Source organism: Zingiber officinale, chromosome 6A (assembly GCF_018446385.1).
Source record: "Zingiber officinale cultivar Zhangliang chromosome 6A, Zo_v1.1, whole genome shotgun sequence".
Taxonomy (NCBI): domain Eukaryota; kingdom Viridiplantae; phylum Streptophyta; class Magnoliopsida; order Zingiberales; family Zingiberaceae; genus Zingiber; species Zingiber officinale.
Genome location: NC_055997.1, coordinates 104,650,549 through 104,671,651, shown reverse-complemented (window position 1 = coordinate 104,671,651; position 21,103 = coordinate 104,650,549). Strand labels below are relative to the sequence as shown.

Below are 21,103 nucleotides of genomic sequence, written 5' to 3'. Positions count from 1 at the left end.
CTCAATGGCATAAAAGGATTCATACAGCCGACTCCACCTAGTGGGAAAAGGCTTGGTTGTTGTTGTTGTTGTGTTACATCTAGAAATATCAAATATTGTGAAGTTGCTGCCCTCTTGAAATTTTACTAATGTCATCGAATTGATCTTCAAGGTTGAAAAGCAACAAAAGGATGTCAAGTCCCATCTAGCAATCCCTTTTAATCTGAAGGGAGCTCTTCCAACCAGAGTGTTATTATTTTCACAATAAGTTTCATATCATTACAGCTGACGCCTTCAAGGAAACCACAAAGCAAGGAGGAAGTAAGGCCATCAAAAGCTAACTCTCTTCTCTTCAATGCTTTAAGTGTCATGGTTACAAACATAATACAACAGACTCTGAATCAGCACATCATCACTCTTATAGATAAAAAAACTAATTATGGGGAAGAAATAAATGTTATCCAAACAAAAGAGAATATCATCTGTTGATCAAGGTGAGCTCATTATTTGCAGGAACTTGACCATTCAACGTGTGGAGGATGATCCCTATTAGTTGCATCATAATATTTTACATACTTGATGTACCCACCATGGAGAGGTTTGTGACGTCATTATTGATGAAGGAAACTTTGAGAAAGTTATTTCAACCAAAAAGGTGGAGACACTCAAGCTCCTAGTAGAGAATCATCCAAGGCCTTATAAACTCACTTAGCTAAATAAGAACGAAAAAATCAAGATGAGTAAGTGTTGCCTTGTTTAATTTTCTACTGGTAATAAATAAAAGGATGAGGTCTATTGTGATATCACCCTATGGATGTTTGTCATCTACTTCTTGAAAGACTAGCAGTTTGACCAAAGAACTATTCATAATGTCTATCAAAACACTTAGGTGGTGTTTGGTTTAGGAGTTTGGGGATAAGGGAATGAATTCATTCACAAATCTTGTGTTTGGTTGATAGGAATGAAATTGAAATGAAACTCAAAAATTTAGGTATTAATGAAACCGACCACCTCCTTTGGGTTTTGATAGGAATGAGAATGAGAATTAAGTTTTGTACGAAAATACTCTTAATATATTTATTCAATTTTTTCTTTCATATCACTTTCTTTCTCCTTGTTCTCTCTCATCATACCTTCTCTCTTCTTATTCTATCATCACACTTTCTCTCTCATTATACTTTCTCTCCTTAATCTCTCCCATCACACTCTCTTTCCTCATTTTCTCTCATTACACTTTCTCTCTCACTCATCATACTTTCTCTCTCATCACACTTTCTCTCTCTTCATCCTCTCATATCATGCTTTCTCTCCCATCACGTCCCACGGGGTTATCCGGAGTGGTTAGTGCGTAGAAGATTGCCCAATGAGATCGTGGGTTCGAATCGCGAGATAGTCATGGCGTAAATCCCTGGTCCTCGTGTCTCTCTTCTCACTGCGCACTAGCTTCTCCGGTTACCGTGATTAACCTCCCTCGTGATAGCCTTGGGCAAGGTACGGTGGGGGCACTCGGGGCGAGCGTTATCGCCTTTTTTGCCCAATGCTTTCTCTCCCATCACACTCATTCTTCTTTTTTCTCATCACACTTTCTCTCTCATCAGTCTCTCTCATCGTACTTTCTCTCTCCTCAATCTCTCCCATTACACTCTCTCCTCATTTTCTCTCATCACACATTCTCTCTCATCATACTTTCTCTCTCCTCATACTCTCATCATGCTCTCTCCCATCATATTCTCCTCTTTTTTCTCATCACACTCTCTCTCATCATACTTTCTCCTTAATCTCTCCCATCACACACTCTCTCTCCTCATTGTCTCTCAATCGCACTTTCTCTCTCTTTACTCTCTCCCATCACATTTTCTCTCTTATTGTCTCTCTCATCACACTTTCTCTCTCTTCATTCTTTCCCATCACACTCTCTCTTATCACACTTTTTCTCTCAATTTTCTCTCTCATCATATTTTTCTCTCACATTCAACTTTCTTTCGCATCTAATTTTTTCTCTTATTTTCCTCTAAGGGTAAAAAAAGAAATTTTGATTTATTCCCATAGAAAATATTCAATTAACCAAACATTATTTTTAAGAATGATATCCATTCTCATTTCATAATACTATGATTCTCATTCCCATTTCGATTCTTAGAAAAGAACCAAACGCCACCTTGTTCTTTCACAAAGGATGATGTTAATGTTGTATTAGGCTCTTCCAAGCTTGTTGGGATGTCCAAACCACTAAAAGAAGAGAGGCAGAATTTGCTCTCCAGAACCAAGTTTTTATGGGAAGTAAAAACCCTACACTCAGCCTTTGCTCTTGATCTTTTACAAGGAAATGAATATGCTACTAACCACCCCCACAAAGTACCACTCTTAAAAGAGTTCCTAGATGCTGTCCTTCATGACATACCTCCCTGACTATGAGGGATATTCATCAGTAGATAAACTTCTTTCCTGGTTCTTCTATTCCCAACAAAGCTACATATTGAATGAGTCTAGAAGATCACATAGAGATGCAAAAACAGGTGAAAGAACTTAGCAACAAAGGCCTAGACTGAGAGAACATGATTTTTTGTGTTGTTCTAGCCTTGCTTGTTCCTAAGAAAGATGATTCTTGGTGCATGTGCAATTAGAGTAGCAATGTGAACAAAATTGCTATCGGCTATTGTATCCCAATTCGTCACCTATATCTCTTAGATAACTCCAGTGTTGTGATCTTTTCAAAAATTGACTTGTGAAGTGGATACCACAAGGCATGGAGATGAATGGAACACTACGCTAAAGATACATGGACTCCATGAATGGATGGTGATGTCATCCAGCCTCTTCAATGCACCCAACACCTTTATGCAACTAATGAATCATGTGTCTAACCCTTTTATTGGAAGATTTGTGGTCATTTACTTTAATACATTTCTGTTTATAGCCAAAGGCAGGGAGGAGCATATGAGTCATCTCTCACAAATCTTTCAAGGGAACAAAAACTATATGCCAATTTGAAGAAATGTGAGTTCTTCACTAATATCCTAGAATTTGTAGGCATGCTGTCTCCAATGAAGGAGTAAAGATGAATCCAAGCAAGGTGGAAGCTATTGTAAGCTGGCCAGAACAAAAACCATTAAGAATTTCAAAGTGTCCATGGTTTAGCTTTATTTTACCAACAGTTCGCCAAAAGTTGTAACTCCATTTATCCTCCTATCATTGAGTTCTTAAAAGTGGGTCTGTTCGAGTTGACAGCAAAAGCTCAACAAAGTTTTCAACATTTTAAGGCAAAGGTAAGAAATGTCTGTGTCCTTTTCTTACCAGATGAAAAACAAAGTTGAATGCAATACTCCTAATATGGCCATTACTACAGTTATAAACTAAGAAAGAAGGCCAATTTCATTTTTTAGTGAGAAACTAAATGCATCTTGAAGGAATCATCCCACATACAAAGAAGAATAAACAAGCTCAATCGACATCATGCTCTTTAGACTTCAAGCATTTAACTTTATAATCAAGCACAATGCAGGCTCACAAAACAAAGTGGCAGATGTTGCAAGTTAAGACATTCTAAGTTGTCTACATTACAAGTGAGTGTTCCTGCTTTAAGGTGCTTAAAGAGCTCTATAAAGGTGATGATTTCTTTGGCCGAATCTGGAAGAGTAAGCTAACAAACCATTCAAGCAATTTTTCATACAAGATAACTATCTTTCAAAGGGAATTCCTTCAGTGTTCCTCATGTTCATTAAGAGAAATTGTTATCTTTAAAGCTCATTACAGTAATCTTATAGGTCATTTTAGTTGGGACAAAACTCCAGTTGAACGTAGAAAAACTTCTATTGGCCATAGATGCAATAAGATGATATGAGGCACATCGCAGGGTGTTGGACCTGCCATCTAGCCAAGTCTCATCAAAATAACACCAGGTTACACACACCTCTTCCCTTACCAAAGGCTCCTTGGCAAGATATTAGTTTGGATTTTGTATTAGGATTGCCACAAACTCAATGTCATAAAGATTCAATTACAGTGGTGCTTGATCAATTCTCAAAAATGACATTTTATTCCTTGCACAAAGATTTTTATGCATCCAATATTGTCAAGCTTTATTTTGCGGAGATTGTTAAACTTAATGGTAGTTCATTGAAAATCACTTCTTATAAGGATCCTAAGTTTACAGATCATTTCTCAAGTAACTCAACGGAGGAAATTGGGAACTCAATTCCAATTGAGCAGTACCACACACCTGCAAATAGATGTTGTGAATCACAGCTTGGAAAACTTTCCCTGAAGTTTTATTGAGAAAAATATCCTTCAGTTGGACTTGCTTTTGCTCCAACTAGAGTTCCCTACAATTATTCTGTCAATCAAATGACAGGGCATGATCCTTTTGAAATTGCATATGGAGCAAATCCAATCAGCTGGCATGATGTAGTGCCATTTCCAACAAAGGATAGATTCAGTAATAATGCTCAAGAAAGGACTGAGCAAATCAAGAAGATGCATGATATGATTTGCGATAATATTTCAAGGCAAAATGTCAAATATATTGAAAGAGCCAATGTGCATCGAAAACATGCTGAATTCAAAGAATGAGATCTAGTTTAGGTTCATCTTTGCAAAGATAGATTTCCTACAGGAAATTATGAAAAGAAAAATCCTTGTGTGGATGGACTGTTCAGGATTATAAACAAAATTAGTGAAAACACATATGAGGTCAATCTTCCAGTTGAGTGTGATGTCTCAAACTCCTTCAATGTTGCTAATCTAACACCATTTCTAGATTACACAGGCGCTAACTTTCCTCAACAGGCACTAATTTTCCTCAATAAGGGAGCATGATGCAGTAGCCAATGAAGGTCAAATGCTTTATCCAATGGTGTCTTATAAACAAAATTAGCGAAAACACGTATGAGGTCGATCTTCCAGTTGAGTGTGATGTCTGAAACTCCTTCAATGTTGCTGATCTAACATCATTTCTTGGTTACACTGGCACCAATTTTCATCAACTAAGGGAGCATGATGCAGTAGCCAACAAATGTCAAATACTTTATCCAATGGAGTAATCTTTAGGAGTTTTTAATAAATGAGATGTTTAAAGTATCTACGGTGTTTGTTAGTCCCAAGAGTCCTACTTTGTTATTTAAAATACCTAAGAGTCATGCCAGGCTTTATAAATAGAAGTTCAAAATGAAGCTATAAGGCACTAGGGTAATATATAACTAGCCCTTGAAGTTTTAAGCTTCTCGTTTTGCCTTTATCGATTTTCAAGTGATGGATTTGTCTACTGTGTGTTCTGTGTCCACATCTTGCAAGCACCACCCAAATTCTATCCTCTTTGTACAAAAAGTGTTGGCAAGTCCTTTGTGTGCGATCCTCTTCATGCACGGACTTTCCCAGAAAACCGCATTTTATTAGAAGGGAAGAGGACCAGCAGATTCCTGTCATGACCTTCTTTCGTCTTGCTATACCGACTCAGGATCCAACCATTCTGGCACCTTCAGCTACTTTGCCAGTAATAGATCTGTTTTCTTCTATTCCTTATGTCCACTGTTGGATGATTGCCAACAGCAAGCACTCCATCGTCTTCCTCATCTTCCAGTAAAATATGTTTTTCTTCCTCCATGGCAAGCACACTCATCTTTCTGCTCTTGTCTTCATCGTTAAATAGATTTCCATCCCCTCCCTTGCTATCGAGATCTATGAGCCCCTGTTTTGTACTTGTCTGCTCTGTTTCTCTTACCATGCATTTTGCAAATAATTGTTGACCTTTGATCTATTTGCCTCCTCTCCACTATGGCGACTGCCAGATCTATCGTGTTTCCTATTATTTTGTCTGTTGATGTTTTCTGAGCATTCCCATGGAGAGGAGTCGTCTCTTCCAATAGATCATCTGCATCTGATGAATGTTGAACATAGACAAACCCTTGCCTTCCTTAGAACTTTTGTCCGCTCCATCTCTGATCCCTTTTTTCTGTCCCTTATCCTTAGAACCTTTAGAAAAGGACCAACATGTGCTTTTCATTTCCAATGAAGACCTGAGCAGAGAAATCTCTTGCTTTATTTTGTTATGTCCAACAAAGAGTTGAGCTGTGTTATCCAAGGTTTAAAATTTCGACTCGTGCTGCGATTTCGGTACTATATCGTGCCATGCCAATATAATTTCGATATTTTTTAAATATAAAATATATTAATTAAAAAATAAAATATTTAACATAAATATTTTAAAAATAAACAATATAAAAAATAATGTTTAAAAAAAGGAAAAGATATGAAAATAGATAAATAAATAAATATTTTATTATAATTTTTAAATTAAAATAAAAGAAATATAAAATTAATTAGATAATTTTATTAGGGTTAATAAAGCCTCTTTAGATTATCTCTATCATAGCTAGGAGTTGATTAAAATAATTAATCTAAGTTTAATTAAAAAAATCTGAAATCCGACACCACTCACGAGCTCGCGCGACTTTGGCACTGCCGCGGGGTTGCGCGACTTCGGCACTGCCGCGGGGTTGTGCGACTTCGGCACTGCCGCGAGGTTCCGCGACTTCGACGCTGCCGGTTGCGCGACCTTTCGCCCAACTCAGCACGACACTTTAAACCATGGTGTTATCCCTCTTTCCTCCAAGACCCATTAGTGTTTTCCTTTTCTCTTAGTCTATTTCATGATGCTATGTAAGCCATTGCAAGGAGAAGTCCCACTCGACAGACTTTTTCCTGAAATCTCTCTTATCTCTTATTCTAGTTTTATTTCATCCTTTCTTAACTCTCCTTATTGATATGCTGGCTGATCTAAGGTTAAATAAATTTTTGCTTGTGTTCTATCAACTATTTCTAGAACGTTGTTTAATTAAGGTTGAAGTATCATTGTTTATGCTTTATTGACTACCCTAGGTTTTTTTGTTCACCTACATACAAATAGTGTGTTTTTAATTTCATTATTTTTGGGTCAAGTTTACATTACACTTATGAGTCTTTCAACAATTTATTCAACAAGATGGGCATAGAAGTCTTTATGCTTAACCTGGAGGGAGGCAGATTGGGTTTAGTCCACATTAATACCTTTAGGTTAGGGTACACTTATGTAATGGTCATTAATGCACTACAATATTCTCATTTTTCAAATTCTTTAATGTTCTAACTTGCAAATTAAAGACCTCGATGAAGATTCCTCTCAATAGAGGTGGACCAATAAGGATCAGGCAAGCGGATTTTAGAGTAACTTTCAACTTGCTCTCCATCCTCATGAAGTAGGCTAGATCCGCCAACTCAGAACTAAAATAATGCCTTTAAATATATTATAAGAGTAAATGAAAAAAAATAATTGAAAATAGTTGTTTTGATGTATTATCTATATATATTAGATACCATATAGGTATATATTAATTACCATAATATAAGTACATATTAGTTAATATATATATGTCAATTAGGCTAATTATCAATTAGCCTAATTATAGTTTCCTAAAATATATCCCTAATATATATATATATAATGTCTCACTATTCAATAAAATGTGTGTATTCTTTTTATGTCAAATAACATCATGATTGTATATGATATATATTTGATGTCTAACTTATATGCCCTTACATAGCAAAGCATTTCATAAGAACTCCATCATTGAAATAGCAAAACAAAACTTTCATCTGTGTAATAGATCATGGTTTGAAATCTCATATCATGCCTGACGAAAGAGTCAAAATGTATTCCGATATTATCAAAACTCGATACTACTCAGCACCAAAACAATGTCTCATGTGTTAATTGTGTCAACGAGTATAATTTCATGTTTTCTCGACACTCTTTGACATGTTAAAATTGACACAATGATATGTTTTTTATATAATTTATCTCCACACAAGATAATATCCAAACTGTAGCATTCCAGATGGAAAGCAAAGATTGAGCTTAACTATATAGTTATGTTTTCTTTTTAATTTCTTTCCTCATTCCACTTCCAATTTATCATTAGCACCATACATCAAAACATCGAAACGATATATCATTCCAGTCAAAGACCGAAACATCGACACGGCTCAAGATTTCGAGCCCTATAATGGATATAGATCATTCAGGTATGACTAGAGAAAGAAATCATCCAACAATCCCAGTATTAAAATGAAACTATTTAAAGTTTTTATCTACTAAGAAAACAACCAAAGGTTAACATGATAATTCTTTGATTTCATAAGTAAACAATATGGTAAAGCATAAGAAAACAAAAAAAAACACAAGAGCAGAAAGAAATATTTAATCCGTCATATAACTTTTCCCGTACTGGTTAACAGAATCAAGAGCATGATGTAGAATGTAAGACCACCAAGATCTATGATTTATCACCATAAGATGCAAGAATTATATTACACATAAATCACAAAATAAATCTATATGGATAAAAGTCCAGAACATAAATATTTAGCTTACAGTCAATTCAGTAGAAGCAACTTTAGAAGGAGTTAAGTCGAGGAGTAAACGTGCTGAGCCTTCTTCAATCTTAATGTCTAGATCTCCCTGCAAACCAATCAAGTTTTCATTCCACCAATTTCTGAAAGATTAGGATATAAGTTCTACTTTAACCAAAACATATGCAGTTGATTAAGTTTATATAGGAAAGTTGAAAAAAAAAGTGTAGATATAAATTGCCTTTGAGGAAGATAACAGGAGAGACTGGGATAATGAGATACATTCAAGACTAATTAAACAGAATTTAGAGGGCAATAGTAACCGGCTTTCAAAAGGTAAAGTTAAGCAAAGGAATATTCAAGATAGTGCAGATATCCCTGCATGGACAGAAAGGTTAAACATGAAACACCCGGAGCAAGAATAGAGATAAGGACAGTCCGGTGCACAAAGCTCGGGGTCTTGGGGAACGGTCTATTGCACGTAGCCTTACCTTACATTACAAGAGGTTATTTCTGTGACTCAAACTTGTGATCAAGTTACACGACAGCAACTTTAAGGCTCCCCTTTAGGAGCAAGAAAAGAGATGCATACATATAATAAAAAAATGTAAATTATATCTACCACACGTGGAATTCAAGAGTAATGAAAACAAAATCCATGTAGCCCCTCCAATCCTAAGATTCAAACCTGATCCATTTGATACACCAGGAACCAACAATCTCATACAAAGAACATACCTCTAAAACAGAAAGTATCATTAAATTGAAGATATATTTACATGAATCGAGCCCTTTTATAAAGTGAAAAATGATCCATTCTCCTAAAACAGCATCCACGTTCATGTGGTTTATAATGACTTTTGGAAGCATAATAATACATCTTACCAAACAAATTTTTATTTAAAAAATTCAAAACCTAAAATTAAATTATCTTCTGCATTATTCTCCACCACCAAAGAATACCCGACTATATTGAGTGAGACTGAGATTCTTGATCAAGCAATCCATCACCAAGCATAGCATAGGTGCGGAGTGGTCGATCAAGAGGTAAAATGGGGAAGTTGCACTTATTGGATCTCAAATAATTTTTTTGCAAACTATCAATGCTCGTCTTCTATGATCCGAATCGAATATATTTAAGCATCCTTTCCAATAAATTAGGTGCATTTAAAATTCCATCAGGAGTTAGCATTATCTGTGTTTCAATTATTGTTGGAATTGAGATGTTGATTGTCAAGGAGAGGAGAGTAAGCACACTAGAGGTTAAGGTAGGTAAATTAAAGAAAATGATTAAATGTTCCCCAATAGATAATAAGTCCCTATATTGAGAATTGTACCAATGTTTACTTCGTAGGAAAGACAACAACAAAAGTATTAGCAACAATTTTGATTACAACGGAGAAGAGACTGTCAGAGTGAGCGTGATCTTACATGAAGGATCTTTTTCAAAAACATTCAGCACGAATGGGAATGATGATGACATGGTCTTCTATGTTATACTCCTTGTACATATGATCTGCTCCAGTACGAATCTTTTGACTAAGCCAAGAAAAATTTGCAAATGATGCAGAGGAAGGGGCTTTAATCCCCTTGATGCTAAATCAAATTGGTAGCATAATGAGTTTGATTTGACTATGTTAAATTTTTATGTAAGAATCCTCTACTTTATGTGAGTTTGATTTAACTTGGTGCTACTTCAAATTGGTATCGTAGTGCTTTCATGTTGCATCATTTGGTCTTTTATAAAGTAACCTCCATGAGTACTAGCTAGCTTTTAATTCCTAAACTAGAAAACACTAAGTAATATCTGAGCAATACATAAAGTATGCTTATCCACATTTGCCTTGATTGCTTCCCTATAAACTCTTTCACGAAACTTCTTGTTCACTATATTAGCCCTTTTCGTATTGTGAGAAACATTGGTACTCATGTAATTGAACTCCCAGCAGAATTGAACATTGGTTGAATTTTTAATGCTGAAGGTTTATTACTGTATAATATCTGAGCAATACATAAAGTATGCTTATCCACATTTGCCTTGATTGCTTCCCTATAAACTCTTTCACGAAACTTCTTGTTCACTATATTAGCCCTTTTCGTATTGTGAGAAACATTGGTACTCATGTAATTGAACACCCAGCAGAATTGAACATTGGTTGAATTTTTAATGCTGAAGGTTTATTACTGTATCAAGGCACATTTGAGCCTTCCTCTTTGCACAAAATTCATGCTCTACATCTCGAGTGTCTTCACTTCCCTCAGCTATGTAGGCAACTCTTCAGATCAAGAGCATAATTGATACTTAGATGTGATATTCTTCATGAAAGCATTCAGAAACATTTGGTTTGTTGGATGGGACTTCAAGAACTAATTAATGCAAAGTACTAAGAACAAACTTTGACAAATTGCTCCTAAGATGTTTGAGTTATGTAACAACTATTAGGCATCTTCAAAGGAGCCTCCAGTCGTCCACTTTGCACCTATTTAATGCCATAAAACCTTGATTTGAAATATCTTATTTCCCAACTAGACAATCACAAGTTCTTTTTGGTGAGAAAGAAATGAATTTTATCTTTGATTTGCAAGGGATTAATTAGGCAACATCTCCTCCTTTGACAGAGAAGGTTTTTAAAGAATTATTTAGATTCCTTATTGCTTTAGTTTATTTTTGTTAGGAATTTAATTAGATGGGTATATTTCCAATTTACATGTATTTATTTTCCTAACTTGTTGGAAATCAAGTCTAAAAGATGTAATCTTCATTGTACTTCTTTTGATTAATAACCTCCATGTCACATCCCCATATGAGAATCCTCTGAATGAACAAAAATTCATCCATTTGAGAAAAAAAACAAAGTTTCACAGATTAAATAGATGGATGATCATATCGCTTGCTACAAAGTACATCATGAAGCATGATTCTTCTTGATCCACAGAAACTTACTTGCATAGATGCTTGATCCCTGTCTTCTTCCTTAATTATGTAATCATCAGGATTGATAACCTCACCATAGTCATCCCATTCAGCTGTTGTCTCAAAAAATGGGAACATTGGAAAAACACTTGTAGATGGAGTAAATCCATCTATGAAAACATCTAGATGCCCAGCAGAGCGCAGTCCAGAACCTGACATTTCTCAGGATAAAATACATGTTAGCAGACCACATTTCTCCTACATATAAACAATATGATCACATGAATCTATGACATTAAAGATAACTGTCAGTATAATACAGTGTTAAGCAAGGTTCAAAACCTCAAGTTGTGCCAAAGTTTTGGTCTTTGACCGGAAGATACTATGGAAGCAAGGTATCAGTAATGGATTGAAGTTGAAAAAGGAAAAAAGAAGCATAGGAAGGAGACATTGTTTGGTACCAAGCATGGTTTGAAATCTTGTACCATACTGGTCAAAACGGCAAATTACCAAATTTTATACCACTCAGCACATATAATGTCCCCTTCCTTTACTTCATTTACTTCCTCCTTCAACCTGTCACCGACACCATGTATTGGAGCGTCAATACAACACTAGAACAATATCCAAAACAACAGCATGGTTCAAGATTTTGAACTTTGATGTCGAGTGGTATATATTTCAGTAATTTACCGGAATGATATGTTTTGACCGTTTCATCCGGCACGATACGAGATTTCAAACCATGGTATTAAGTATCTCTCACCCAACATTATAAAATAAAGTTAAGATAGCTCAACTAAAATTTATTGAAGAGTTCAAAAAAATTCAAATAGCTATATATGTGCAGATCACCTAAACAAAACGATAAAGGCTTTACAACACAGATGGGGTTGAGAGGATAAGGAATGGAGGAAAAACCTTTCAATTTATACTTGAACCGGTAACCCAGGAAGGACAAACAACTCAAAAGGTAAAGGGAGTCTAGATGAAAGGAGAAATAACAAGACGGCAATAAACAATGACACTGTCTAATTCTATTGAGATTATAAGTGATAGATATAAGATAGACTAGTCACAGCATGTTCGGGGCCAAAACAAAGTATGGCTGAAGATTACATACAACAGGCAGATTGGTTAAGTTTCAGCTTTTGTCATGTTCTTCTCTGGAAAATTTCTTTCAATGACATGACATAATGCAATTACATATATCTTCAACTACATTTTTTCCCCTTTTTTTAATTTGTTTCCAATTAAAAAAGCAAAAGTAGCCAATATTTTATGCTACTTGCATTGAAAAACTAAGGCAAGAAAAAGTAAACTTTGATGCATCGGGCTCTTGAACTAATGAAAATGGTCCGAACAAAACAACTTTAACATAATTTTAGACTTGCACAGGACAATCTCATATCCATGCAAATAAAATAAACATGCAGGAGAACCTACAACACTAGAAAGAATTGTAGAAATTAATCAATCATACCACTGGAAACATATGATGTGCTAGCATCGACTTCCATTGGGTCAGGTGCATTAGTATCTGATCCATGTGATGCCTTTAATTCCTCCTCTCTGCTGAGGCTAGCTTTTAAGGCTGCTTCTTTTTTTATTCGATTTTGTTCCTCTTCATATGCTATGAGCTCATCACCAACTAAAGGAACCCTCTTGCTCAAGGTAACTTTTACAGCCTTGGGGGGTGGATCCACTTGTAACATGCGAGCAAGTGTACCAAACTGGAGTTCAATTAGAAAAGAGGATTTTGTATAGGGATACACCAAAAGAAATGCAAATTGATAAACAATTTGGCAATTTATAACTGTGAAATGCAGATTATCTTATAGATGTATAAGCTGCAACAAACAGCAAACAATCATAACTAAAAAACCGCATTGCAATTGGAGCCAGTCATTTGTAACATTACTTAAAATATCAATTAATATGGTAATATAACTTCGTAGGTGATCAGAAGAAGATACCTGGCCTTTTTGAGTAAAAAGCACTAAGTTCCTTGCATCAGTGGCCCATTCAACAAATATATCATGTGAGAAACCCACCTCAAGACTGTCCATGGAAGCAAGAACAACCTAGAAAAGGCATATTAGCTTCCTTTGAATAAAAATATGGCAAGTTAAAAATATACCTTTGGGATCTCAGCTGTTTTCTCAAATTCATCCCTATTGATTATGAGATTGACATGCCTACAATCCAAAATGAGTATAAACGACTTCAGAGAAAGGCAAATGGATACAAAATGGAAATTCAATTGCTTATTTCCCGAAACGATAAAAACAAAATAGTTGTTATGATATTCAGTTACTTATCAGCTGTCTATCATTTTTTCAATATGAAGACAACAACAATGTTACTTTGGTATGTGTTGTAAATTGAAAATTATATTAACTCCAAACTTACCCAATACATGGGATCCTAACCCCTTTTTAAAATGGATAACATGCCTTATTTTTCATAAAATAAAAGACTTTTCTAATAAAATTCATAACAATTTTTTCTAATCAGACTTATTAAAAACTTCACAAAATCATGTTCTCGCATACTCTCCTTTAAGCTAGTGAATATATGTTTATTATTCCCAATTTCGATACAATACTTTGAAACACTAAGCTATTTAATCCTTTGGTAAGTATATCTGCAAGTTAACCATGTGTAGATACATAACGAATACAAATCAACCCATTCTTTAGTTTCTTCTTGATGATGTGCTTATCAATTTCAATGCGCTTAGTTCGATCATGTTGTACCGCAATATGAGCTATGCTAATCACAGGATTATTATCACAATAAAATTGATCTTCAAGTGTTCTAAGATGATCTTTAATCAAAGTAGTTCATACACATCTTCTAGCCATTGCATGGAATTCTACCTCTACACTAGACACCTTGCTAGTACATCCTATTTTTTGCTCCTCTATATCACAAGGTTACCATAAAAAAGGTGCAATATCCTATTGACCTCCCATCAACCACTGACCCAGCATAATCAATATTCGTATATGCCTCTAGTATGAAACCTCCATTTCTTTTAAACATAATAGCCTTTCCTGGTGCTCCTTTGAGATACTATAATACTCAGTGAGCTACTTTCACATGAGCTTCTTGTGAGTTATGTGTGAATTAACTAATACACTTACTGCATATCTTATGTCTAGTCGTGTATGAGACAAATAAATAAGTTTAAACGTTGATACATTCTCTTATCTAATGTGGCATCATCCTGTCATTCCAATTTCCAAGTCTCAAATTTAGGTCTATTAGAGTACTTGCTAGCTTGCATATCGTCTTGAAATCTATAATATATTTCTATTGAGATATAAAAATGTCTTGCTTAGAAGGAGCCACCTCAATCCCAAGAAAGTATTTCATCCTTCCTAATACTTTGATTTCAAACTCCTTCAACAAACAAATCACTTAGAAATTATCTTTCCTTATAGCTATTTCCTATTACTATTATGTCATCATCGTACACCCATGGCGGCTCCCCTAAAGAATAGTATTGAATAAACAATATATTTCGTCAATACGCCATAGCAATCAAAACTCTTGCAAATCTACCATACTCGTGGTGATTATTTAAGTCCATATAAGGTTTTCAACAATTTCCATACACTATGAGCATCTAAATTATTCCCATATCCTAGTGAGACCTCCATATAAATTTTCCTCTAGTTCTCTGTGCAACAATGCATTTTTAACATCAAACTATTGTGACTCCCAACTATAATTAGTTGTTAGTGATTGTAGAATTCTAATAGTATTCATTTTTGCAAATGGAGAAAAAGTTCTAAATAATCAATCTCATTAGTTAAGTGTAGCCTTTAGCTACAAACCTTGCTTTATACCTCTCTATTGATCTATCTGCTATCTATTTCACTATATACACCCATTTTCTTTGAACTTTGCAATTCTCACATTTGATTATTTTCTAGTGCCACTGTTTCTCTAATGCTTCTTCATTCATGAATTGTTTCCATTTCTCATTGGATGATACCTCGGATAAGGAGGTAGGGATGAAAATAGTATTCACATTAATAAAGAAGGTTTTATGTGATAGTGAAAACAGTTGAAAAGATAGGAAGATTACAAGAGGATATGAAGGTCCGTTTGTGCATTCAAGTGTTCCTTTTCTAACAACAATGAGAAGATTTAAGTCCTCATTGCCTACATGAGATTCAACTCAACTTAATGAAGAATTTAAAATTGTTAATGAACTAGTTTAGATTCTTGGACTTGTATTAGTTCAAAGACATCCATCTTCCTTCGAATACACCTTCTCAAGTTTCACATTCACAATACCAAAGTTGGAATTTTCATGAACCAATTCAGACACAAATTCAAACATAGGATTTGACACAAAGATTTGGCATGGACTTAAATACTAACTTAGACATTGAAGATAAGAACAGGTCGAGCAAACAATTTCCATCCTTATCTTTCTATATAGAATTCTCTCCTAAACATAAGGTGTGGTCAAGTTAGACGCTTGTTCATTGAAAGTAATGTATATCGACATACAACTTTTTTGATGGAGGATGATAACATTTGTAGTCTTTCTAAGTTGAGGAATACACTACAAATACATATTTTAACATCCTTGGGTATAATTTCCCTATATTTTGACTATGCACATGAACAAATGGCACACGCCTTCCTAAGAAAAAGATTATCCATAATGTGCATATTTGGATATAACGTTATAATGTTAAGAGTGTTTCTATTGGAATCATGAACCCCCAAGATTTTGGAAAGCAAACAATTTACAAAATGAATGATTCTTAGAATTGATTCCTCCCAAAAAATTTAGGCACATTTTCTGGGATAGAAGGGCAACTATAAGAGATTACTTTTTTTTCTACAATACTATTTTGTTATGGTATATTAACATAAGATGACTCATCTATTATCCCTTCTTTTTAAAATAAGGAGTTAGGACTTGATTGAAATATTCTCTAGCATTATGTATTCTAAATTTTTTGATATTGACACTAAATTGATTTTTAATAAAAGGGTAGTCCGTGCACGAAACTCCAGCCAATGCGAGATCCTGAGAAACGGTTGGACCACATTGGATCTATTGTACACAACCTTACCTGCGTTACAGCTGTTTCCACGATTCACACTAGTGACCACAAGGTCATACGACAACAAGTTTGTCATTGTGTCAAGGCCCTCCTTCTCTAAATGAAACAAGAAATTGAGAGAACATTACTACCATTAGATTTATGTTTAAGTAAAAAAAAATCATCAAGTAACGTGAGGACAATTGTCAATAAAAGATCCAATTATTAGTAGTAAAATGACTCTACATATCATTGTGAATGAGATAAAAGGAAAAAAGAGTTTCTTTTATTATTTACTAGAAAGGGGTGCAAGTTTGTGTTTAGCAAGTTCACACACTTCCTAATGGACACTCTCAACATATATAATTTGGAATAAGCATGGAAATAAAGTTTTAATGGTTCTAATAATGAATTTAAATGAAGTTAGTGGTTATGAAGTTAAATCTTATCATTATTAGAAGAATGAAGTTCCAAAACTAAAGATGATGAAGCTATCACAAATAGGAGCCGTTGTTTGTCTAAGTTTTAGCTTTAAAGAAATAACGTTTTCGTGTTTGTGGTCAAATTATTGCCACCACTAGCTATTATAGTCAAGCTTTCCATGTTTCGCGATTCAAGCATAAGTTCTCTTCTGCTTTCCTCCCCTTGAACAACTGCTACCACTTCATTAAAGCATGGAACTTCCTACTTACCAAGAATCTAAATTTTCACTTGATCAAATTTCGGATTTAGTCCTATAAGAAAACCATAAATTCTATCTTGCTCAATGAAGTCCTTTAGAGCAACAGCATCTTCAAAACATTTGGTTTTGATCACCCTATAATGATCAAGTTCTTGATATAAGTTTTACAATTCATTTACTTATTTAATAATGTATTCACATATGCTTGAGTCACATCTCTTACATTTGAATGTTTGTTACATTACATCCCAAATGTCTTTAGCAGTAGCTAAGAACATACACATGTCACTAACCTCAAGAACCATTGAATTCCATAGCTATGCCATAATCATTGAATCTTCTTCACCCTATAGTTCAAACTGAGGATCTCTAAGTTTTGTCCCGTACCAGTAACATGACTTAGTTTTCCCTTTCCTTTAAGCACAATAGGAACAAGCTAAGACCACTTAAGATAATTTTTCCATTTAGTTTACAGACAACAAGGATATTTTGCAACTCTCCAATTTGTTAATATCAAACGATAACTTTTGATTGTGTTGTAGTAGTTGTTTCTACAACTTCTAGCTCTGATACCATGTTGTAAATTGAAAATTATATAAACTCGATTCTTCAATATATGGGATCCTAACCCCTTTTTATAGATTAAAATTGTCTTTTTCATAAAATAATGACTTTTCTAATAAAAACTCTATCTATGAGATTTTTTTTAAATATACTTATCTAAAAAAAAATCTATACAGACTTTTATTAAAACTTTGCAAAATCATATTTTCTCATACTATATTTTGAGAAACCAATAAAAACATGATCAAGGAAAATTCAATTGCATAGAAGTCCAAGCTTGTGTTATAAAAAGAACTGTAGAAAAAAAAGTTAGAAAGAGAGCATGGTTAAATGCAAATCACAAATGTATTACAATCATATCAACCTTCAAGAATTGGCATGTGTATGGAATTACAACAAGTATAAGGAAACTTACCTTAACAAGAAGGCATTATCACGAGTATGTTCGAATGATTTTGCAATAGAATCACTCATCCACTCAAGGAAACTCTTCACATAGTCAATTGTACTTGTAGCCACATTTGTCAGAAAGTAGATAGGAAAACTGAGATGCTGTTGTGACCAATACTGCACTTGCGCAACAACTAACTTTAGAAACCTCTCAATCTAGAAGAGGGGCAATATAAAATTTAAAAGACTAACATGTTCCAAAATCAAAATAAGCTCCAATGCCCTTCCTGCAGTATCAACTGGAAGAAGTACATTTCCATCTGCATTCAGGGCCTTCAGTATAGCATCTGACAAAAAAGAAATTTTTACCTCAACAATACATTTAAGCATATATAGTAATTATATTGTAAAGCAAAGATCACAGGCAACATGAGGTCCAGAAATACTGAAGAGCTACCATTTTCCATTAACGATTGTAGAGATATACATCATGCATCGTCATGCCAGATTCCACAGTAGCCAATATTTAGGATGGGTTTGGCATTGCATTTGCATTTCAAAATTGCATTTAGGCACAAAAGTATTATGGCAAAGTGCATTGCCTAAGGATAGTTTCTTATTTGGTAATCTAAATCAAACTGCAAAGTAATTTTACAACACTCAGTGTTGGTAAAAGCATAGTTTAGTAATTTTACCCCATTAGTTAAAATTTAAAATAGTTAGATATTTACATATTGACTTTTAAACTTTTATTTGATATGGAATATAAAAAAAAATCTCGTTAACTACTATTTTACAATATAAATATCTCAGTGATTGAATTATTATTTTTATTATAAAAATATTATAATGTGATTCTACATTCAAAATAAAACTTCAAAAGCACTATTCGTTTTTCCAAACTGGTGTTTACTTACATTTTATGAATCCTTTTGTACAATTATTCAATAAAGATAATAATTATTAATATATATTTAATATTTCCTAACATATAAACAATATTGTTAATTTAATAGAATAACTTTTATACTTTAATGTATACTTAACAGGAAAAAAATGTTTTCTATTATTTAAACAAATTTTAATGCTTAATTTAATCATAATGATATTATTTAATTATCAAAGTATTATTCCAATTACTTATGCTCATACTATTAAATAATCAACGTTATAATTTAATAAATAATATTTTAAATAGTTTTTATTTTCAATAGAATCTGCACAATATTAACATATAAGTAATGATTTATATTTGTTTTATTTTATGTTAACAACATATTGAATTAAACATCAATTTTAAAATGTTAAATATTAAATTGAATATATCAAAAAAATAATATTTTCAATTACTTTATAGATTCAATATTAGCATTATTTAATATATTATTGTTTAGTTAATTTTTATATTGATTTTTAGAAGTATCTAAAAACTGCTATGGAAAAGTAGATTTTAAAGTACTCCCTCACCAGCATTGGAGAAATGGCTTTTGGAAGGCAGTGCTTTGAGTAAAAGCACCTTTAATATTAATATCTTATTTAACGTCAAAAGCGCTTTACCGTCAAAAGCACTTTGAGAAAACATAGTCATAAAGTATCTGTCAACATGAAAATCATATGCTCAGACTAGTGGCCAGCACTTCTAGTTGTAGTGAGTACAAGACTAATTCATCAGTTAAAAATTGAAAAAAAAAAAAATCAACAATACCAGGAAGAACAATATTTTAATTATAAAATATATACACCGCAGGTGTTCCTCTGCATTATTTCATTATCATTAAATAAGGCAGTTACTGCATTATTAAAACTATAAGAAAACCATCAGGAGTGTTCATGCATGAATTAGAAAAATGATTTCTGTTATGTATCATCGATGGAGGAATACCAATGAACTCCTGATCCCTTTGACGCTTGTAGAGTTGATTGTTCAAAGCATTAAAAGCATCTGTTATCAGAACAGCTGGCCTCACAAAGGACTCCAGAACGGTTCCATTCAAGTGACTAACAACAAACAGCTTCAATTAGCACATTTTACACCATACAGAAAAATATAATTGCACATAGCTTCCATAGATTCCATAACTAAGAGAATTCTCCTGTTACCGTTCTTTACGGTGATTAAAATCAACTGCATAGATTACATCTTCCCCATCCTTGGTAATCTTCCAGACAGTACCTCCCAGAAGATGTCCCGCCACATGTGGAGCTATAACAATTCCTTCTCCTTTATCTATTAACCAAACATATCAGCAACTCAATTTCATGTTCATTTGCTCCAACATAAGACACTTTTGGTAAATGCTAACCAGTAAGATGATAATTCTGTGAGTATGTGAGCCTAGTAACATTTTGGAAGACAGCATCTATGTCATCCAGAGAAAACAAGTCAAAATCAGAGCACTCCTGCAAATTAAAGAAGAGAGAGAGAGAGAGAACAAATTTAGAATTAAAATAGAAGAAACAAAAACCTAAATAGAAAACCTCAAAAAAAAAGGTTTGCATGTTAAATTGGAAATAATGCAGAAGTTATCCTTCAGGTGTATGGAAAACTCTCTACTTATAGAAGTAGACATTAACTTTTCTAGTATTTGAATTCCTTCTTATTTAAGAATTAATTTCAGTCTGATGAATGTTTATTTAAGAAGAAAAAATAATTATTAGTGATCTGTTTTTTCATTAAGATAGGAATGACAAACATCAACAAGATTTTATCAATTACATAAGAAAAGAAATGCAATCACTATTGAATAAGTGTCATCTGAATTCTGGGAAGAAAGTATTTTGAACATAACAAAATGTGAATATGAGCCTTGCAAGCATTCCTTCTGCTGTTCCAAAGTTTCTCAAATGCTGGCAAGTTGTGTGCATGTATGGTCAGACCATTATCCGTGTATAAATTATGCATAACACCATAGTATGCTATAATAAGAAAGTGCAGCACACAAAGCCACATCAATCTTGAAAGAGGCTTGTATTACATTTTTGATATAATAAGCACAAATTGCTTTGCAAGTCACAAATCTATCAACATTCAATGATCATTATCATATGAATACTAGTTATAGGCAACACACGTAGGATATAGAAGTTTGCTAATTTTTGGTCTTGCTAGGACCT

The 21,103-nt window shown here is 33.8% G+C and overlaps 1 protein-coding gene across 4 annotated transcripts in view; it reads right to left on the bottom strand.

The window, feature by feature from the left end:
• The window catches only part of LOC121997227 (cleavage and polyadenylation specificity factor subunit 2), a 43,526-nt gene that overhangs the window by 6,447 nt on the left and 15,976 nt on the right, over window positions 1–21,103 (bottom strand). For all 4 annotated transcript variants that reach the window (XR_006116249.1, XR_006116250.1, XM_042551538.1 and 1 more), the window contains exons 3-12: window positions 20,293–20,389; window positions 20,090–20,216; window positions 19,872–19,987; window positions 18,242–18,336; window positions 18,015–18,166; window positions 13,419–13,476; window positions 13,255–13,362; window positions 12,762–13,011; window positions 11,309–11,490; window positions 8,387–8,473 (exon numbers count right to left, since the gene is read on the bottom strand). Coding sequence is in view for 2 of the 4 variants with exons in the window: in XM_042551538.1 (XP_042407472.1) it covers window positions 8,387–8,473; window positions 11,309–11,490; window positions 12,762–13,011; window positions 13,255–13,362; window positions 13,419–13,476; window positions 18,015–18,166; window positions 18,242–18,336; window positions 19,872–19,987; window positions 20,090–20,216; window positions 20,293–20,389 (1,272 nt within the window). In the remaining 2 variants the exon portion in view is untranslated. The remainder of the gene's footprint in view (window positions 1–8,386; window positions 8,474–11,308; window positions 11,491–12,761; window positions 13,012–13,254; window positions 13,363–13,418; window positions 13,477–18,014; window positions 18,167–18,241; window positions 18,337–19,871; window positions 19,988–20,089; window positions 20,217–20,292; window positions 20,390–21,103) is intronic.